Source organism: Heterocephalus glaber, unplaced genomic scaffold (assembly GCF_053883595.1).
Source record: "Heterocephalus glaber isolate CG9 unplaced genomic scaffold, H.glaber_assembly_v1.0 deba00000122, whole genome shotgun sequence".
In the NCBI taxonomy this organism is placed as follows: Eukaryota; Metazoa; Chordata; class Mammalia; order Rodentia; family Bathyergidae; genus Heterocephalus; species Heterocephalus glaber.
In genome coordinates this window covers 70,704,145-70,724,992 of record NW_028258138.1, presented here as the reverse complement: position 1 = coordinate 70,724,992, position 20,848 = coordinate 70,704,145, and the positions used below count along the sequence as shown (strand labels likewise).

General features: G+C 36.7%; 1 protein-coding gene across 3 annotated transcripts in view; it reads left to right on the top strand.

Moving 5' to 3' along the window:
* Rabl3 (RAB, member of RAS oncogene family like 3) overlaps nucleotides 1-20,848 on the top strand; it is a 54,341-nt gene that overhangs the window by 13,331 nt on the left and 20,162 nt on the right. For all 3 annotated transcript variants that reach the window (XM_004835638.3, XM_013075158.3, XM_087209255.1), the window contains exon 3: nucleotides 18,008-18,137. In XM_004835638.3, coding sequence (XP_004835695.1) covers nucleotides 18,008-18,137 — 130 coding nt within the window. The remainder of the gene's footprint in view (nucleotides 1-18,007; nucleotides 18,138-20,848) is intronic.

The window sequence follows — 20,848 nt, the reverse complement described above, 5'->3', positions numbered from 1 at the left end:
GTCAGTTGCCTTTTGCTTTTTAAAGAGTGACCTTACACTGATCACTTTATCTCTTAAGGCTTAGTTATAGCATCTACAACATAAAAGTAAATAATACAGTAACATTTTACCTAGCCTAAAGACTTACATGGGGGAATCAGAAAAGCCTAGTAGAGGCAAAGTTATAGTCTAGAGCTTTACAATTTGAAGGTCAAATTGAACACTTGTTCAATTTTCTGTCCCTTCTTTTACTTATCCACCTCCCTACCCCTCTTTCCTGGTCCCACCTAAGCCCAACTGCTCATATTATTCACCTTTTGTCTTGTTCTTTTCCCCTTTCTGAGTCAGCTAAAACACAGAATGGTGCAGAAATGTCAATATCAAAAAAAAAAAAGAAATGTCAGTATCATGCTTAAATTTAATTATCAACTTGACTAGATTATGATACATCTAACAGATTAGTAAAACACATTCCTGAGTGTGTCTGGGTGGGTCATAGGAGCCAACTTTGGGGATTATGTCTGGTTCCTAGATCCTTTCTGGTAACTTTCCCCTCTGCTCTGCTTCCTTGCAACTATGAAATGAGCACCGTTGCTCTACCGTGCCTTTCTTCTGTGATGTTTCTGCACTGGAGCCAGCCTACAGTGAACTGAAATCCCTAAAATATAAGCTAAGTAGACCTCTCCTCCTTTAATTTGCAGGTGTTGGGTATTGTGTCTCAGCAGCAGGAAAGCTGACTAATACAGAAAATCACCAGAAAAGAAGAGTAATTACTGTAACTATATTTGAACATATGGTTCAGTAGCCTTTGGAACTGGTTTGCAGGAGTTTGGAAGAATTGAGAAGTGGGCTGGAGAAAGCCTAGAAGACTGTAAGCAGAGCTCAATACATAATTCTGGTATGAGTTTGAAAGACCAGAATGCTGATAAAAATGCAGAAAGTAAAGGATAGGCTCATGAGATTTCAGATGGGATGGACTCTATTGGAAATTTGACTAGAGTCCATGCATATTGCATTCTGGCAAAGAACCTGTCTACATTTTGCCCATGTCCTAAGATTGTATGATTCTGAATTTAAAGATAGTGAAATAATTGATCTGGCAGAGAAAATTTCAAGACAGCCCAATGTTTGGGCTGTGGCATGCATACTGCTGGCTGCTATTAACCAGTTATGGTGAAAATCAGGAGCAAAAAGTAGAGCACAAAGATTTGAAAAACAAATTTTGGCTCATAAAGGACTAATATAAACTTAGGGTCTATGGAGGAAGATTGTTGAAGAGATGAGTGCCATTAAGAAGAAAAAAAGAAATGTATAATAGGTAATGTGAAATAGGAAGAAAAGGGGCAAAGGGGAAGGAACTGGGAGGGCTAGGGGAAAGGATAGAAGGGAATGGGATTAATATGAGAAAATGGAAAAATAGGAACAAAATCTTTGTAAATAGGGAGGGCTGGAGGGGTTGAAGGGAGGGCTGGGCAAGGGTGAAAAATAAGAACCAAGAGAGATTATGTAAAGGTGCAAATTTCCAATGATGAATGTCGTTATATTGTATACCTAAAATGTACCAGTGATTAGAATGAATAATCGATAATGTAAAATAGGAAGAAAAGGTCCAAAGGGGTAGGGGTAGGGGTAGTGGGAGGGGGAGGGGAAAGGAAAGGGAAAGGAAAAATGATGAGAAATGGAAAAAATGGAAAAAAAGTCTTTGTAAATAGGGAAGGGTGGAGGGCGTGAAGGGAGGGCTAGGAATGGGGAAAAAATAAGAACCAAGATGCATTACGTAAAGGTACAATTCCCAGTGAGAAATGTAATTGTGTTGTATACCTAAAATGTATCAATAAAAGAATTTAATAAAAAAAAAAAAGAACTTTGAAATGGGACAAAAAGAAACATACCTGGAATGAATCTCAGGAATCAGTAAGACCCTACCCATGACATTCTTAGTGTAGAAGTGTAAACCTTTCATTTGAGAAGAGAATCCTAGGATCCCTGCTCAAGTAGGGCTGCCAAGGGAATTGGATCTGTGGGATTCATTTTATTTTGCTCAGCTGTCCAGGCATTCAGAAGCCACTGCAGCCACGGTCCAGGGGAATCTGGCTACTGCTTGGGCCAGCAGCAGACCTTGGCATTGTCCATGTAAGGCTAGTTTGTCAGCATACAGAATACAAGAGTTGTGGGGTCATGGAAACGTTCACCCAGATTTCGAAGGAAGACCTGGGAGGCTAGGCAGTATGCCCTAAAGAGCCAAGTGCATGATGCTGTGGAAATAAAGCTAAGGGTACTGTACAGTGGAAACTCCAGGAAGTCAAAGATACTAAGAGTGTACAAGATGTACAGAGAAAAGCCACAGACAGCTAGTGGTAGGCCAAGAGAGAGGTCACGTTGGCTGCAACCAATAAGGCCACATGGGTGTGACTGCCCTTACCTTTTGGAACACACATCTTCCCACCATGAGCCTAGATGCCAGACATGGGTCTATAGGATTTAATATTTAATAATTTAATATTAAATTAAATACCCAGCTCTGCTGGGTCTTGATCTTTCTTTGATCCTATTCTTTTCTATCCCCTCTTCCTCCCTTTTTACATGGGAATATTTACACTGTGCCATTGTAGTTTGGGAGTATGTGACCTGCTTTTTAAAATTTTATGGGGATTCAAAGCTAAGAGTTTGCTGTGAGTTTCAGGTGAGACATTGGAGTTGGACTTTTGAGCAGTGCTGTAACTGTTGAGATTTCAGATGGGGAAAAGGAGGGGATTATTTGGGGGAAGGGATTATTGTGGGTTTGGTTGTATGCAGGTTACATTATGTTAGGCAAAATTATGACCCTGTTATTTTTCTCTATTTGGAGATTAAATATGGTCTAAGGAGTCATATTTGGGTGTCAAGCTGACAAAGAGTAGAATGTGATGGTTAAGCTTAATTGTCGTTATGGTTAGTGGCGCACAATTGGGTGTATCTGAGTGGGTCATGGGGGTGTGGCTTTGGAGACTTCTTTGTTTCACCATTATGGTCCTGCAGTGGTGCCAACTGGCCATGGACTGAAACCTCTGAAACCATGAGCCAAATAAACCTCTCTTTATTTAATTTGCAGGTGTTTAATATTTTGTCCCACCAATAGAAAAGTTAACAAGTACAGTCAATAAAAAATGACTTTGTTTCATTCCCAGTCTCTAGAGAAGAAATTTTCAATATAACACTACTGAGTAAGGTGTTTGCTATAGGTTATTTAGTAGTTACATTTTACTACATTAAGTTAAGTTCCTTTTTATTGCAAATGATGAGTTTGTATCATGAATAAGTATTGAATTTTTGCTGCTTTATTATATTACTGCAGTAAATTATATTGTTTGATATCTAAATGTTAAAGCAACTTTGTAATCCTAGAATAAATCCAATAGTGTACTTGATGCTCTAGTCTTTTCATATATCATTAGATTCAATATGCTAATATATTTTCAGATAGTTTCATGTAAATTCATGAGAAAGATTGCCCTACTAATTTCCTTTCTTATATTTTCCTTATGGGATTTTGGTATCAGGCTTATGCAAGCCTCATAAAGTGAGTTGGCAACTATTATCTCTGTGAGTGTTCTCTGTAAGAGATTGCGTAAGATTATTTCTTTCTTATATATTTGAATTCACAGGTGAAACTGTCTAGAACTAAAGTTTCTTATATAGGAAATTTTAAAATAACATTAAATAAAATGTGAAACTTTTTGTCAGTTTTGGTGATTTATGTTTTTGAAAGGATTTATCCATTTAGGTTGTCAAAAACGTAGTTTTCTGGTTTCTTATTATCTTTGAATAAGACATTTGAACAATAAGAATGTTACTACAAATCCTACAGAGAGTTTTTCGTTTTTTCTTTCTGGTGTGTGTAATTTTTTTGCTTTGTTTATTTGTGTTTTTCTTTATCAGTCTTGCCAGAGAGCTATCAAAGACCAGTCTCTGGCTTTGTTGGTTTTCTATATTTACGTTTGTTTTGTATTCACTGGTGCTTGCTCTTATCCTCATAATGTCCAAGCTTTCTTAGGTCTAATTGGTTGTCTTTTTTCTAACTTAATGAAATGAGTAGTTGTTTCACTGATGTCTTTCAGGCTTTCTTTCAGAGCTCTGAGGCTTTAAAATTTCTAGCAAGTCACACAGCCTTCACTGCATCCCTGAGATTTTGTTCATTATCTTTCAATGAAAATATTGTGTAATTTCTATTGTGATTGACTTTTAAAATATGCTTCCTAATTTTCAAGCACTTGGCAATGTTGATTGTCTTTTAATTATTGCTTTTTAGCTTACTTTCATTGTGCTCAGAGAATAGATGCTGTTATGATTTCATCCTTTAAAATTTTTTGAAATTTGCTTTATGTCCTATTTTATGGCCAATCTTGGTAAATACTTCATGCACACATGAAATAGGTGCATGTTCAGTAATTGTTGATAGCACACTGTTCTGTGTATGTCAATTGAGTTAAGACTGTTAATCATTTTGTTCACTTCTCTATCTCTATTGTGTTTTTTGTCTCCCTGTTTCATTAATTACTAAAGAATGAATACTAAAATCTCCTACATGTAGATTTTTCTGTTTTTCATCTTAATTCTGTCTTTTTCATGTATGTGAGATTATCTTATTAGGTTAAGGCTGCTTAAACATCCTAAAGGATTAAACATTTTATTGTATCCCTCTCTACATCTTATAGTACATTGTACTGTAAAGTTTGTCTTTGTATTAAAATAGATAAACCAACTTAGTGTTCATGTGACATATCTTATTTCCATCATCTCACTTTCATACTTCCTGTGTCTTTATATCTGTGGCAGGCCTCTTGTAAGTAGGATATAAGCAAATTTGTGTTCAGTAGCCAGTCTGACAATTTTCATCTTTTAGTTTGATTCTTGGATGCTGCCCCTATATATTCTTATTCAGAGTTAGACATGGTATCCAGGAATATGCATCTTAAGAAACACTTAAGGTGATTGTGCTAGAGATGAACAGTACTTTGAGGAACAGTAGGTAGCATGTAGAATCACTTTTCTGGGTGAAGAGAAATGGTCAATCATAGGACTTAGAGCAGAGAAGTACAACTCTTAAGAATCAGATGCTGATAGAATGCTGTTAGGTATTAGCTATATGGCAAGAGGAGAGGGAAGAAAATTTAGCTAACAATTCAGAGCCTATAACAAACATAGGTTTTTTTTATACCAATAAGGGTATAGGAATAACATACTGGGAGTAGTTTTGTGAAGTAAGACATTTCCTATATCACAATTTGAAAATAATTAGGGTGTTTAAAAGTGAGCAGCATCTATCTGAGAAGCATAAGGAAAAGGTGTATATTCAGGGTAGTAGTAGGCTTTGGTTAATACAATCAGGTTGAGAATAAGATGTATTGAAATTATGTGACCATAGAGTAAAATTCTAGGAGACAGTGGAAGTATTTGGAGAAAGAAACAATTGAGGATTGAATGATGATGGGTAGATAAAGCAGAAAGCAGTTTGGAGTCAAGATTATGAGAGACCAGTTAAGGGCCCAATATGTATGATAACTAGGGTAACAGGTATGTAAAATTCTTTATTACTGGTAGCAAAGTTTCCAAAAGAAACTTTTATCTCAGCAGCCCCCTGTATATGAGAGTGGAGACTTGATTGTGTCTACAGTTAATGCCTTGTGTAAGTCCCAGAGAGCAGGCCAAATCAGTTCTTGTCTTAGTTACTTTCTTGTTGTTTGGACAAAATACCCGTCACCCACAAGTTAAAGGAGGAAAGGTTTATTTTAGCTCACAATTTGTAGAGGTTTCAGTCCATAGTCAGCTGGCTCTAAGGAAGTGCAGTATTGTAGAGATGCATTGCCAAGGAGGAACAGTCCATGACAAGGTATGCAGGAGGCAATAAAGCAGGAACATCTACCTCCTTTTCTCTTTTATTTTACATAGGCTACAAGCCTACTTGTCGGTGCCACCCACACCCAGTGTAGGCCTTCCCAATCCATGCCTAGAACTGTGCTAAACAAATCAGTGGACCAGTCCAGTACCACACAACCTTAATCCAAGTATCACACACCCTAAGTCCAGCCATCTCTGAAAAGCCCCATCTATGAGTGCATGAGGCTTTGGAGGGACATCTAGATACAAGCCATAACTGTTCTCCAGACTCTGACTGAATTTTAGAAGTAACAATAGCAATAATCCTGCTTTTGGAAAAGGTGAAGTTAGAGATCCCTTGTTATTGTCCCTTATCCTAGACTGCAGATTTTTTAACTTTTAACATAGTTCCAGAAACTCTGGGAAGTGCATAAAAATGTCCAAGAAGAGACAAGAGTAAAAGCTAGAGTAGTCTTAAAACAAATGTATAATAATGTGACTGATTTTATTGGAATGGATGTGATAATAATTGACTCCTTTAAAGCCAGTCTGATCTGAATTGCATTATTGTAGAAGAATGGGGCACATAGAGCTAAAAGTGACCTTACTTTTATTTCTGTTCATTGAATCTTGGGCTGGTGAATCTGTCTTCCATTTTTGAAAAGAATGCATTTCTTGAGTGACAATATAAGTAAAAGGCATTTTTAAACTACAATCTTAAAGTTGTCATAGACATGTAAATCATTTTGACTATTATTATAAAATGAATTGTTCTTCCTTCTAGAAGAAAAGTGATTAAAGCATATAAAACTTTTACCTAAATAACTTGGAAGCTATCTTCTATAGCACCTTTTATATTGCAATTACAGTTTCTGTGTTACTAAGACCCAGGAGAGGGAGTCTCCAGAATTAGTATAGATTCATGAATACCCACTTTTCAAAACTATTAGAAACAGTTACCTCATTTAGTTCATTTCAGATTTGTTCAGAGTTAACTAAAAGTAGAGGTGATAATGTAATTGTTTAATTTCAAATACTGGGTAAAGTTAATGAGTTTAATGTAGGTACTCAGTAATTATTAACATTTTGGATTCAGTATTCAATACAGAGATGTTCATAACTGAAGAGAAAAGAAAAGTTTTATGGTGTTGTTTATTCATTTTTGTCTTCTAATTTTGATATTACAAGTCTAAAGGAGTACTATAAGTGCATGGTCACTCCTAATTATGAAAGCAAGACTTTCAAAGTTTAATCTTTTCACAAATTATAAATAAGGAAATTGATTTATCATTTCTAATTCATTTTCATGGGATTTTAACTCTACACATTACATACAATCAATATTTATTGAATTCTTCTTTAGATAGCATAACAATGTACAAAGCACTGGGGAGAAATAAAAAGAAGCATAACCTTTGTCCTCGCTAAGAATATGAGATGAGTCTAGTAGGTGGCACAAGGTTTATCTATATTAATGATCTTTAAAGTAACAATAATGATAGCTAACGTTTTTTAGTGCTTCCTTTGGCTAGGGAGCAATTTATATACAAATTAATTCCTAAAACATACCTGGGTGGTAAATACTGCTAATGTCCCTGTTTGACACATAAAGCAGTTGAGGCACAGAGGGATTATGTGACTTGTCCAAGGTTGAGTTATTGGTTTGAGAGTCTGTGTTCTTGATCACTGCTGTATACAAAACACCTCTTATTCCACAACAGTATTAAAAAATAAGTATTCTGATGTTGTTCAATACAGGGACCACTAGTCTCTTATGGCATTTTTTGTTGTTTTTTTTTAAATTTTATTTTATTAGTACATATGTGTAGTTCATAATGTTTACATTCTTTATGGGAAGTTGGTATATGTATATAACACATCTTGATTCTTTTTTTCATACCTTTTCTTTTCCTTCCCTCCCCTGTCTACTCATCTTTTGATTCTCTTGCTTTTTTTTTTTTGGTTGTTCAGTTTCTTTTGTACATGTTTGTAGTATAATACATAATATTTACATTCCTTTTATAGAGTTGTTATAGGTGCAGTGATGGCGAACCTTTTAGAGCTTTCAATGATAATAGACTGCTGTGACACACATGTCATAGGTTCTCCACCACTGGTATAGGGTCTCACTATGTATTCCAGACTGGCCTTGGCTTCTCTAGCCCAGCTTGGCTTCACATTTACAGTGATCCTCCTGCATTAGAATCCTTAGTGCTGGGATTATAGTCATGCACCACTACTCCCAGGTTGTATGGCAATTTAAATTTGACTCAGGAGTCACATGTTACTAGTGGTTACCATATTGGACATTTACATCATTACAGAAAGTTCTTTAGCAGTGATGGCAAACCTTTTAGAGCTTTTAATGATACAAATAGCCCACTATAGAACCCATGCCATAGGTTCACCACCACTGTTCTATGATGTAGCAGTGGTCTAAAAAATAAACTACCAATTCCAAAGAGAAAGTGATGTGCATTTGAAGCATGCAATTGAAGCATGTAAAATTCTACTAAGTGTTGACAATTAAGTGACCTGGCCAACTGAGTAGATGAACTATTCCCAAAGGGTGAAAGAGAAAAAAATGCTAAGTTAGTTCTGGACTTGGTGAAGGGAGATATCTGTGAGCTTCTCTAATTGAAGCTGTCCAGAAAGCATTTAGAAATGAGGTGCTGAAGCTCAAGAGAGAATTCTGGAGTTGGAATCATCTGTATAGAGATTACCCTGAACCAGGTGAGCCAGTGAGGCTTTTGTTGTGTTACTTGGTTTGGGTGTGGTGTTTTGTTTTAGGAAACAGGGTTTCACTGTGTTGCCCAGGCTGTCATGGAACTCCTGGGTTCAAGTGCTTATCCTACCTCAGCTTCCCAAGCAGGGGGACTACAGATTCATGCCACCATTCCACATGTGTCTGTAAACGAGGTATTTTGTTTTGGCAGACAGGATTGAACCCAGGGCATCATGTGTGTTAGGCAAGCACTCTACCACTGACTTACATCCCCAGCCTTTGTTTGTGTGTAATGTGTGGTACTGGGGATTGAACCCAGGGACTTCCCTTCCCACTAAGTCATATCCCCCCCCCTTTTTTTTAAACAGGATTTTGCTAAGTCACTAAATTGCCCAGGCTGGGTTTGAACTTACAGTCCTCCTGCCTCAGCCTCCCAAGTAGCTGGGATTATAGGAGTGCACCACCATACCCAGGAATATGTGTAAATACTGAATCATTTCTCTGGTGTGAGAAACTGAAGGTGTAAATTAAGACCAAAGTGTATAATAGATATTGTGAAATAGGAAGAAAATGTTCAAAGGGAAAGGGTAAGGAGGAGGGAGCAGGGGAAAGGAAAGAAGGTAAACAAAGAAATTGAAACCAAGAAAGGAACAATGGAAACAAAGCTTATCTATAGGGAGAGGTGGAGGGGTTGAAAGGAGGGCAAGGGAATGGGAAAAAAATAAGAATCAAGATATATCATGTACAGGTACAAATTCTTGATGAACATGATCATCAGGTATACCTAAATGTACCAATAAAGTCAATAAAAAATAAATAAAAATTAAAAAGAAAATTTAGAAAAAATAAATAAAAACTAAAAAGAAAATTTAGAAAGAAAAGAAGGAGCAACTTGGAGTTACAGAGATGAGGTAAAAGGGGTTGGAGAAAGATTAATCAGAGTGAAGAGGATAGCCAAGATGATATATACTTTTCTTATTGCTGTTTTCTGCCTTTTTTTCTCCCACTCCTGTCCAAGACTTTCTACTTTTCTTTCTCTAGTAACAGTTTTATAGAGACAGATAATAAGCCAGACTTATTAGCATGTACAGCATTGAGTGTTGGTTGTTTCATTTTGGTTTGGTTTGGTTCGGTTTGGTTTTTTGAGGCAGGGTTTTACCTGCCTCATTTTCCTTACTAAATTAGTTTCTACTTTTTCAAAGTTACAATGAACTCTTCAAATGAAACAAAACCATTTGTATGTGGTCTTTGTTTGGTTGCAATAGAAAGCCCAGAGATGAGTAAATGAGAAGGTCCCAAAGTGGCAGCAGCATTGTAGAGTGTGTTGCTCTTTCCCATTTGATGATCAGCATATATTACTATAGTACTTCCCATGAGAAAATCCTTCCCTGTTAGCTGTAAGGTCTTTAGTGGCTTTAAGTATCAGTCTTGATGACTGGATTTAAATGTAAATCATACTTTTGTAGCTTGGTACTACCACCACCACCACCACCACCACTGAGTTGGGCTGTTAGTGTTGCACCAGAGTGCCACTAACCTTCTCAAGAGCAATGCTTTTTATTGATTTATTTATTTTACAATGCTTTTTATAATGTTAAGCTTTCCCTTGGAGATTACTCACCCATGTAAAATATACAACGTTATAGCTATAAACTATATGCTACTAGTTTTAAGTTCTTAGTTATGTATATGTACCAACTCTTCATGGTGAATATAATCTTTGTGTACTGCAAGCATATACTATACTAATAAAACATAAATAAATTTAGCCAGTATTAATTGAGCAAATTAGAAAAGAAGGGGAATACCTTCTCATCCAATTCTAGAGGAAGACATGAAAAGATTTGGTTAGGGAAGATATTTTGTGATGGAGCATGCAGATGAATAAGTCAGAATGGCTTAAGAGTTTATACATCCCAAAGGGTACTGGCTAACAGACTTGGGAGGCTAAGGCAGGATTATCTGGAGTTCAGCCTAGATAGCAATTTAGCCACATAGTGTAACACTATCTCAAAATAACTAAAAAAAAAAAAAAACAGCACTAGGAATGTAGCTCAGTGTAAAGACCCTGGGTTTAATGGGTTTAATTCCCAGTACGGAATGGCGGGGTATGTTCCCAAGGAATTACATTACATGGTCAGAATTCTCAGAGGAGTTACGGCCTTTTAGAGGAGACAATGTTAAACCTTTGAAATAATTTTATAGAAAATACTGGTGTACTTCCATGTTTTTCAAGTCTATGTATCAAAATTGTGTAGGAAACTTTTTAAAAAATATATATATATATGTATATATACACATAGACTTTTGAAGCTCATCCTGGAAGTTTCAGAGATAGTCCAGGAATGTGTATTTTTTAACAGAAGTCCTGTTCTGATTTAGTTTGTTCTAAAAACTGTACTTAGAATTGGAATTCCGTAAGCTAATAACATGAATATAATAAAGCCTTGGAGAATAAGATACTCTAAATTTATTCACTTATTTATTCATTTAACATGCTCTAGATATTATACTACTTCCCAGGCTTACAAAGATGAATAATATATGGTCCCTACTCTCAGGTTAATAGAAGAAATATCAGTAGATAAATAAGACAGTTTGGTCAGTGAAAAGATACAAGTGTATAGGATAATATGGAAACAAATATGAGGATGACCTAACCCATAACCCAGCCCAGGTCTATTTGGCATGGGAAGGAATGCAAAATCAGAAAAACTTTATGGAAGTGGCTGAGCTTTTTCATAACAACAGATAACATATTCTTTATAGCACTGTGTATTATTTTTTTGAATTGTTATGCTTAAAAATCTTAAAAATCTTGCCAAAATATGTTTATATTCCCCAACTTTATTAAACAGTATATGGAATATGACCTTTTATTGATGATTTGTCATGATGACATGTTATCTGTTATCTGTGCCATATAGCAAAATAGTGGTACCTTTTATTGCAGTGTACAGGATTAATTTCTCTTATCCAAAATGGTCCTCAACTGCTGAAACTTTGTATAGAATCAATGAAGCACAGCTCAAAAGGTACATTTGAATTTACACTGAATTCTGTCACCTAGAATGTGTATTTTTCTGAGCTTCCCATGCAATAAAATAGCTGCTTGATAAACATGGAATGGGGGAAAAGTGACTGTAACCAGAGTTGAAATTTTGTCTGATAAGAACAATGTGAGAGAGGTCCCACCACTCCCAGCTTAGAGAAAAGGGTTTCTGAGCTACCGTCCCACTGCTCCTGGCCCAGAGGAAGGGGCTTCCAGGCCACCTTCTGACCCACCATTCCTGGCCCAGAGGAAGGGGCTTCCTGGCCACCGTCCATCCTGCCGTTCCCAGCCCAGAGGAAGGGGCTTCCGGGCGACCATTTGTCCTGCCGCTCCGGGCCCAGAGGTAGGGGCTTCTGAGCTGCTGTCCCACCACTCCCAGCTTAGGGGAAGGTACTTGTGGGCCACTGTCTGTCCTGCCGCTCCTAGCCCAGAGGAAGGGGCTTCTGGGCCACCATATGTCCCGCCTTTCCCGGCCCAGAGGAAGGGGCTTCCAGGCTGCCATCCGTCTGACACTCCCAGCCACGAGGAAGGGGCTTCTGAACCGCTGTCCCACTGCTACCATCTCAGAGGAAGTGAGTCGCACGGGTACCAACAACACCCCACCACCCGCCCCTGGTCGAAATGAGAAGACATGTAAATAAGTCTCAATACCAGACTTCCAAATCACCTACAGCAACCCCAAAGGGAAATGAGATGGAACACTCTGATACTCAACCACCTGGATCCCCTGAACTGGCAAGAAAAGACAATCTGGAAAAAAACAAATCAGAAATACTTTCTTAGATAACAGCAGAGATTGTGCTCATAGTACAAGATATGATTAATAAATCTAGAGAGGAGCAGAGGAACATGATGGAATCGCAACATAGGAAACAAGTGGAATCCATAAAACACATTCAAATAGATTTCCAGGAGATTAAAAACTACATTGAAAGTCTACACAGCAGAATGAGCCAATGTGAGGACAGAATTTCAGATATAGAAGATAAGATTGCAGTTAGTGACCAGGAAAAGAAAAATTGCTTCAAAATTGTAAGGGACCACAAGAAAGCAATCCAGCAGCTGCTAGATGATGCAAAGAAGAATAACATAAGACTGATTGGAGTCAAAGATAAAACAGGAGAGAATGCAGATGACATAAAAAAACTGTTCACAGAAGTAATGGCAGAAAACTTCTCAAGCAGAGGAAAAGAACTTGACATACAGATAAGTGAGGCATATAGGACTCCAAATAGCCTTGATCAAAAAACTCTACACTTGGGCATATAATTGTTAAGATTCCAGAAACACAACAGAAGAACAAAGTTCTCCAAGCAGTCAGAGAAAAGAAACAAATCACATACAAAGGAAAGCCCATCAGAATCACAGCAGACTTCTCAACACAAACCATCAAGGCAAGAAGAGCTTGGAGTGACATATTCCAAGCCCTAAAAGAAAACAGCCTCCAACCCAGATTGATGTACCCTCCAAAACTCTCTTTCAAAATTGATGGAGAAATAAGATACTTTCATGACAAAGAGCACCTTAGGAACTTTGTGAATACCAAACCAGCACTCCAAAGAATTTTACACAATATCCTAGGAACAGACCATGAGGATCACAACCCCAGAAAGCAAAGCAGAATGAACCCATCAGGCGCAACAAGAAATTAAATGTAAAAGGGGACAACCCAACAAAAAGAAAAAGTCATGACAATGATGTCAATACATTTCAGTTATAACCATTAATATTAATGGTCTCAATTCACCAATCAAAAGAAATAGACTGGCAGAATGGGTCAAGAAACAAAATCCAACAATATGCTGCATACAAGAAACACACTTAATTCGAAAGGAAACTCATAGACTGAAAGTTAAAGGGTGGAAAACAATACTCCATGCAACAGGAACCTCAAAAAAAGCAGGAGTAGCTATCCTCTTTGCAGATCAAGTGGATGTCAAACCAACACTGATTAAGAGAGAAGAAGGACACTATATCCTTGTAAAGGGAAGAATCCAAGAGGAAGAGATGACAATCATAAATATCTATGCACCAAACACTAGAGCACCCAACTATATAAAACAAATACTAATGGACATGAAAAGTCATACATGCACTAATACAATTGTAGTGGGGGACATCAATACCCTACTGTCACAAATAGATAGATGAACTACACAAAAAATAAGTAATGAGATACTAGAACTTAGTCGAACTCTTGAACAAATGAACTTAACAGATGTTTACAGGTGTTCCACCCTACAAAATCAGGATACACATTCTTCTCAGCTGCATGTGGGCCATTCTCAAAAATAGACCACATACTCACACATAGAACATGTTTAAGTAAGTGCAAAGGAATTGAAGTAAAACCCTGTATATTATCAGACCATACTGAGATGAAATTGGAGATCCATAGCAAAAGAAACTCAAAAAATTTTATAAACACGAAATTAAACAACATGCTTTTGAATAACCAGTGGGACACAGAGGAAATTAAAGAAGAAATCAGAGAGTTCTTTCCATTAAATGACATTGACAATACAACATTGGAATCTATGGGACACAATGAAAGCAGTCTTACGAGGGAAATTCATAGCAGTGAATACTCATATTAAGAATCCAAAGCTAGTCCAATTAAACAACATGATGCTGAACCTCAAGCTTCCAGAAAAAGAAGAGCAGGACAAACCCAAAGCTCATACAAGGGAGGAAATTATAGAGATCAGAGGCGAAATCAATTCAATGGAAACTAAGAAAACGATACAAAAAAAAATCAATGAAGCCAAGAGTTGGTTCTTTGAAAGAATAAACAAAATTGACAGACCCTTAGCCAACCTTATCAGAAAATCGAAAGAAAAGGCCCATATCCATGCAATTAGGAATGAAAAGGGTGAAATTACAACAGACCCAGCAGAAATCCAGAGGATCATCAATACCTACTTCCAGAACCTATATGCCACTAAGATGGAAAACACAGAAGAAATGGACAGATTTCGAGATATATATGAATTACCAAGTTGAACAAAGAAGACCTAAAAATTCTGAACAACCCGATATCAACCAATGAAATTGAAAACATAATTTAAAACTTATCAACTAAGAAAAGCCTGGGTCCTGATGGCTTCACTGAATTCTACAAGACATTTAGAGAGGAACTACTGCCACTACTGTTTAAACTCTTCAGTGAAATTGAAAGGGAAGCAATACTCCCAAATTCATTCCTGGAAGCAAGCATCACCTTGATCCCCAAAGCAGAGAAAGACCCAACCGAAAAAGAGAACTATAGGTCAGTCTCACTAATGAACTTAGATGCAAAAATCCTTAATAAGATACTCGCAAATAGAATTCAGGAGATCATCAAGAAGATCATACACCCTGATCAAGTGGGATTCATCCCAGGGATGCAGGGATGGTTCAACATATGCAAATCAGTGTAATACAGTATATCAGTAGAGCCAAGGACAGAAAACATACGATTATCTCCATACATGCAGAAAAAGCCTTTGACAAAATCCAACATGCATTTAGGATAAAAACCCTACAAAAAATTGGAATAGATGGTCTTTACCTCAAACTGATAAAAGCCATCTATGAAAAACCAACAGCCAGTATTATACTAAATGGTCAAAAACTGAAATCCTTCACACTCAAATCAGGAACAAGACAAGGATGTCCGCTATAACCACTCTTGTTCAATATAGTTTTGGAAACATTAGCCACAGCAATTAGACAAGAGAAAGAAATAAAAGGAATAAAGATAGGAAATGAAGAAGTCAAATTGTCATTATTTGCAGATGACATGATACTCTATATAGAAGACCCCAAGAACTCTACCAAAAGTCTTCTAGACTTAATAACCAAATTCAGTAAAGTAGCTGGATACAAGGTCAACACACAAAAATCAATAACTTTCCTCTACACAAATAACAGACTCACTGAGAGAGAAATAGGGCAAATGATTCCTTTCATAATAGCATCCAAAAAACTGAAATACCTAGGAATCAACCTAACGAAAGAAATCAAAGACTTCTTCTCTGAAAACTATAGCACTCTGAAAAGAGAGATTGAAGATGATATCAGAAAATGGACACACATCCCCTGCTCCTGGGTAGGAAGGATCAATATAGTGAAAATGGTCATACTTCCAAAACTGCTATATAGATTCAATGCAATTCCAATTGAGATCCCAGCAGGATACTTCATAGACCTTGTGAAAATCCACAAATTCATTTGGAACAAGAAGAGACACAGAATAGTGAAAGCAATTCTAGGTAGCAGAGACATGGCAGGGGGGTATCACAATCTCCAACTTGAAACTATACTACAAAGCTACTGTGATGAAAACAGCATGGTACTGGCAAAGAAACAGACCTGAGGACCAGTGGAACAGACTAGAAGATGCAGAAACAACTCCAGACACACTCAGCCACTTCATCTTTGACACAGGAGCCAAACACCCTCACTGGAGGAAAGATAACCTCTTTAATAAATGGTGCTGAAAAAATTAGGTTTCAACTTGCCAAAGATTAAAATTAGACCTATATCTCTCGCCATGCACTAAACTAAAATCAAAATGGATTAAAGATCTAAATATTAAAATAGAAATGCCGAACCAGCTGGAACAGAGGTTAGGTAGAACTCTTGAAGACATTGGTGTAGGACGATTTTATGAACAAAACCTCAGTTGCCCGTGAACTAGCACAAACAATCCACAAGTGGGATCTCTTCTTATTAAAAGGCTTCTGCACAGCAAGAGAAACCACCAGCAGTGTGAAGAGACAACCCACAATGTGGGAAAAAAATCTTCACCTGCTCTTCCTCAGACAAAGGTCTACTATCTCGAATCTATAAAGAACTTAAAAAGATCAGACCTCCCAAATTTAAAGACCCAATCCAAAAATGGGCATCTGAAATGAACAGACATTTCTCACACAAAGAAGTAGAAATAGCAAATAAATACATGAAAAAATGCTCAACATCACTGGTCATTCAAGAGATGCAAATGAAAACAACGCTGAGATTCCACTTCACTCCAGAAAGAATGGCTGCTATCATGAAATCAACCAATAACAAATGCTGGCAGGGCTGTGGGGAAAGAGGAACCCTGCTCCACTGCTGGTGGGAGTGTAGACTGGTGCAAGCACTGTGGAAATCAGTATGGAGATACCTCAAAGAACTAGGACTGGAAATCCCATTTGACCCAGCTATTCCCCTGCTGGGGATCTTCCCCAAAGAATTAAAAGAATCATACCACAGTGGTATATGTGCACCCATGTTCATAGCAGCACAATTTATAATAGCAAAAACTTGGAAACAGCCCAAATGCCCATCAACTGGAGACTGGATAAAGAAAATGTGGGTTTTTTATAAAATGTAGTACTATTCAGCCATAAAAAATGAGAAATCAGGGACATTTATAGCTAAATGGATGCACATTGAGACGATACTCTTAAGTGAAATAAATAGGACACAAATGTATAAATACCGAATAGTTTCTCTAGTGTGAGAAACTGAATGTATAAATAAGGACTAAAACGTATAATAAATAGATAATGTGAAATAGGAAAAAAAGGGGGGAAGGGGAAGTGGGAGGGGTAGGGGAAATTAAAGGGAATGGAATTAATATGAGAAAATGGAAAAATGGAAACAAAATCTTTGTAAATAGGCAGGGATGGAGGGGTTGAAGGGAGCGCAGGGGAAGGGTGAAAAATAAGAACCAAAAGAGACTATGTAAAGGTGCAAATTTCCAGTGATGAATGTCATTAAATTGTATGCCTACAATGTACCAATGATTAGAATGAATAATTGATAATGCAAAATAGGAAGAAAAGGTCCAAAGGGGGAGGGGTAGTGGGAGGGGTAGGGGAAAGGAAAGAAGGGAAAGGAAAAATTATGATAAATGTATAAAATGGAAACAAAAGTTTTTGTAAATAGGGAAGGGTGGAGGGGGTGAAGAGAGGGCTAGGAACGGAGAAAACATAACCAAGATGCATCATGTAAAGGTACAAGTTCTCAATGAAAAATGTAAATGTGTTGTATACTTAAAATGTACCAATACAAGAATTTTTAAAAAAAATATTCAAATCAGAAAAAACAAAACCATGTGAGAGAGGGGCAAAGAAGTGATGGTAATGATGTATCATGGAATTTATGCTTAGCTAGGAAAGAAGGAGGCTTTAGAAGCAGAGGGAAGAATGGTAAAAGGTGATAGGACCCATTAACTATAGGGTCCTCTAGGGTCAATAATTGTGAGAGTTGGAGTATTAAGGAGCGTAAGCTTGAAAGGACAGAAAGTGGTGAGCAGAGGCCATAGAGTGAGATGCTAATGTGGAATGCCCAGTGTTTTAAACTAAATGAGGGTCCTTACGAGTTTTAGTGGTTATAATAATTATTTTAATTAATTGATTTGATAGGTTCATGACTACAAAGAAGGAACCCCAGAAGAAAAGACCTATTATATAGAATTATGGGATGTTGGAGGCTCTGTGGGCAGTGCCAGCAGTGTGAAAAGCACAAGAGCAGTGTTTTACAACTCTGTAAATGGTAAGCCATTTTTCATTCCAACCACATTTTAATGGTCTGGGAGTACAGATCATCTGATATGATATGCTGTGATGTCAGGCTCATCTTAGTTTGTTAATGATCTAATATGCTAAAACTATTTTAATCTGCATATCACATTCCAATTTATGCTTTCAGGTTCTAGCTATATGATTCAGAACAGTAAACAAAACATCTGCTTTGTTTAAATCTATTCATATTATTTGTATTTGATACATTATTATCATAACTAAAGATTGAGAAATAGAATATTTTGAGTATACTTGACATAAAACATGGAACTTTCAAAACACTAGGAATAATGTTTCTCCACTTGTAGTCTTAAGCCGGATGTTCAGAGAGATGGAGATTTCTTTCATCTGCCCCTTAGAATCCAATGTAATTGTAAATAACTGCTTAAGGATGTGTTTAAGGAAGCAGAAATTTTACCCAGTAATGAATGTTCAAGTACTTGAAGCAAACTTACAGATGGAAGTGTGTAAATAGCGGGCAATAATTGCAATTCATAAGAGTGCTCATTGCTTATCAAAGGACTGAACCACTTATCTTTTTGATTTGCCCATGGTTTCTTCTTATGATCATTTAAAAAAATTTTTATTGTGAAATATAATTTTGTACTTGTCTTTGATTAGTATACCAAAAGATTTGACATTCCTTCCCTCAGTGTAAATGTGTAGCCATTAATAACACCTTATTAATGCTATGCTTAGATCTCACTTAATATTAGTTAAGCATTGTATTTATTCAATACCTACTTTCCTTATATTTCTCTTTCAGTATCTTTCTTGTATCATAAGATGTTGTGGATACTACAAAAATAAGTAGAAAGTGTTCTTAGATATAGTGTAGAATATATGATGAATTGTGTTAGTTCAGACCCATGTCTCAGTCCATATTCTATCTGAAAGTGTCACAGTCTAGTTGACAAAACAAAATATTTCTAGATAAAACAAAACACAGTTAAATGATGATAATAATATATACCATCAATATGCAAGAAAGCCCACAATAAAGGCATGTAATAATAGAATACAGTGGTACCTTCATTCATGAACTTAATTCATACCACAATTCTGGAGAAGATGGCCACATTTGTGTTCATGCAAGGAAGATTGCTGCAGTCATGTTTGTCACCTGATGTGGAGTTCACTAACAGAAGCAAAATATTGCTGGACACTTCTGTTCACTAACAGAATTGTTCATGAACCAAGGCATTCATGAACTGAAGTTTAACCGTGTATATTAATGAAGAAAAAGTAAGATTATAATGGTATAGTGTGAGTTAACTAGTCAAAGAAAAGCAGAGAGGGAAATGAAACCTATTTTAGATTTATAATCAGATGATAAACTTGTGTATCAGTCAAGTGATTTGTCAGAGCAGATTATCAATCTTCTCTGGCACAGGAAAATTTGGATTTATAACAGTATATATATCCAGCTGGGCCAACACTCAGGAAGGAGGCCAGCAGAAGGGTCACTGCAAATTCGAAGTCAGCCTGGGCTATGTAGTGAGTTCAAGACCAGCCTGGAATACATTGTGAGACCCTGTCTCAAAAGTACAATACAAAACAACACAAGCATATATCCAAACTTTTGAGACAGAGGTAGGATAAAAATTAGAAATAAATAGAACAGATTAAAAACCATTTAAATCCTAGCAATTATAAAATTTTGAGTTACAAACCTATAAGTACTAAAGAAGAAATCCATTGTTCTCCATATCTATTTATCTCTTCTACACTTACTATTCTTTAGTGATTTGTATCGTCCATTAAATCACTAGAAAAATTATACATATCCTATTTTGATTTTGCAAGTAAGACTAAAATATATTTCTGTTTCTTAAAGCTAAAAAAAAAAAATACATGTTATTTATTGAAAAACCTATTTCTTTCTTCTTTCACCCTAGCTCTAGAACTTTCTCCTTGATAGAACCACTCAGGATTCTTTACTATCCTAAGAAACAGCATAACGATCACTTCATTCAAATGTAGTCTTTATTCTTAGCAATACCTTTTTTCCCTCAGTATCCTACATCCCACTCTCTTGAGCAAGGCTAGTGATCTCAGTAGGAAACTATAGTAAGTCCCCAACTTAGAAACATTCGAGTTGCAAACTTTCACAGATACAAAGGGATCTTGCATTATGTACATTCATAGATGGGAACAAATCACAGAAGTAGCTCACCTGTCTGCTGGATATTGTCAGAGTTGTGCTGCTGTGTGCTTACTGTACAGTGTGATAGTGTACAATAGTACAGTACTCAGTCAGAGCCCAGGATGTCTGGAAGCAAAAGGAAAAACAATGCTGTGGAGGGGACTGCTATGAAGTGGAAAGGAATACCATGGAAGCAAAAGTGAAAATACAGTACAGTATAAGACACTTTGTTGGACTTATGAACGAACCTGACTTACAAATTTCTCCCACAACGGAACTCATTTTTAAGTCAGGGACTTACTGCATAAAATGCCTCTGCTTCTCTCTTAAAATTAGAACACATTATATTCTAATCACCTATCAGTCTGACTCCTTTCACCTGGGCCCACCTTTCCCTCCTCTAGCTCATATTCTACAAGCAAGAACTCTGAGACCAATTGAAAGGAAGAATTAGGAAAAGGTGCTTATAGGTTCTTAAAGCTCAAAAACCTTATCTAGAGATCCTTAAAAAATGAACTTTTTCTTGTTTATCTAAT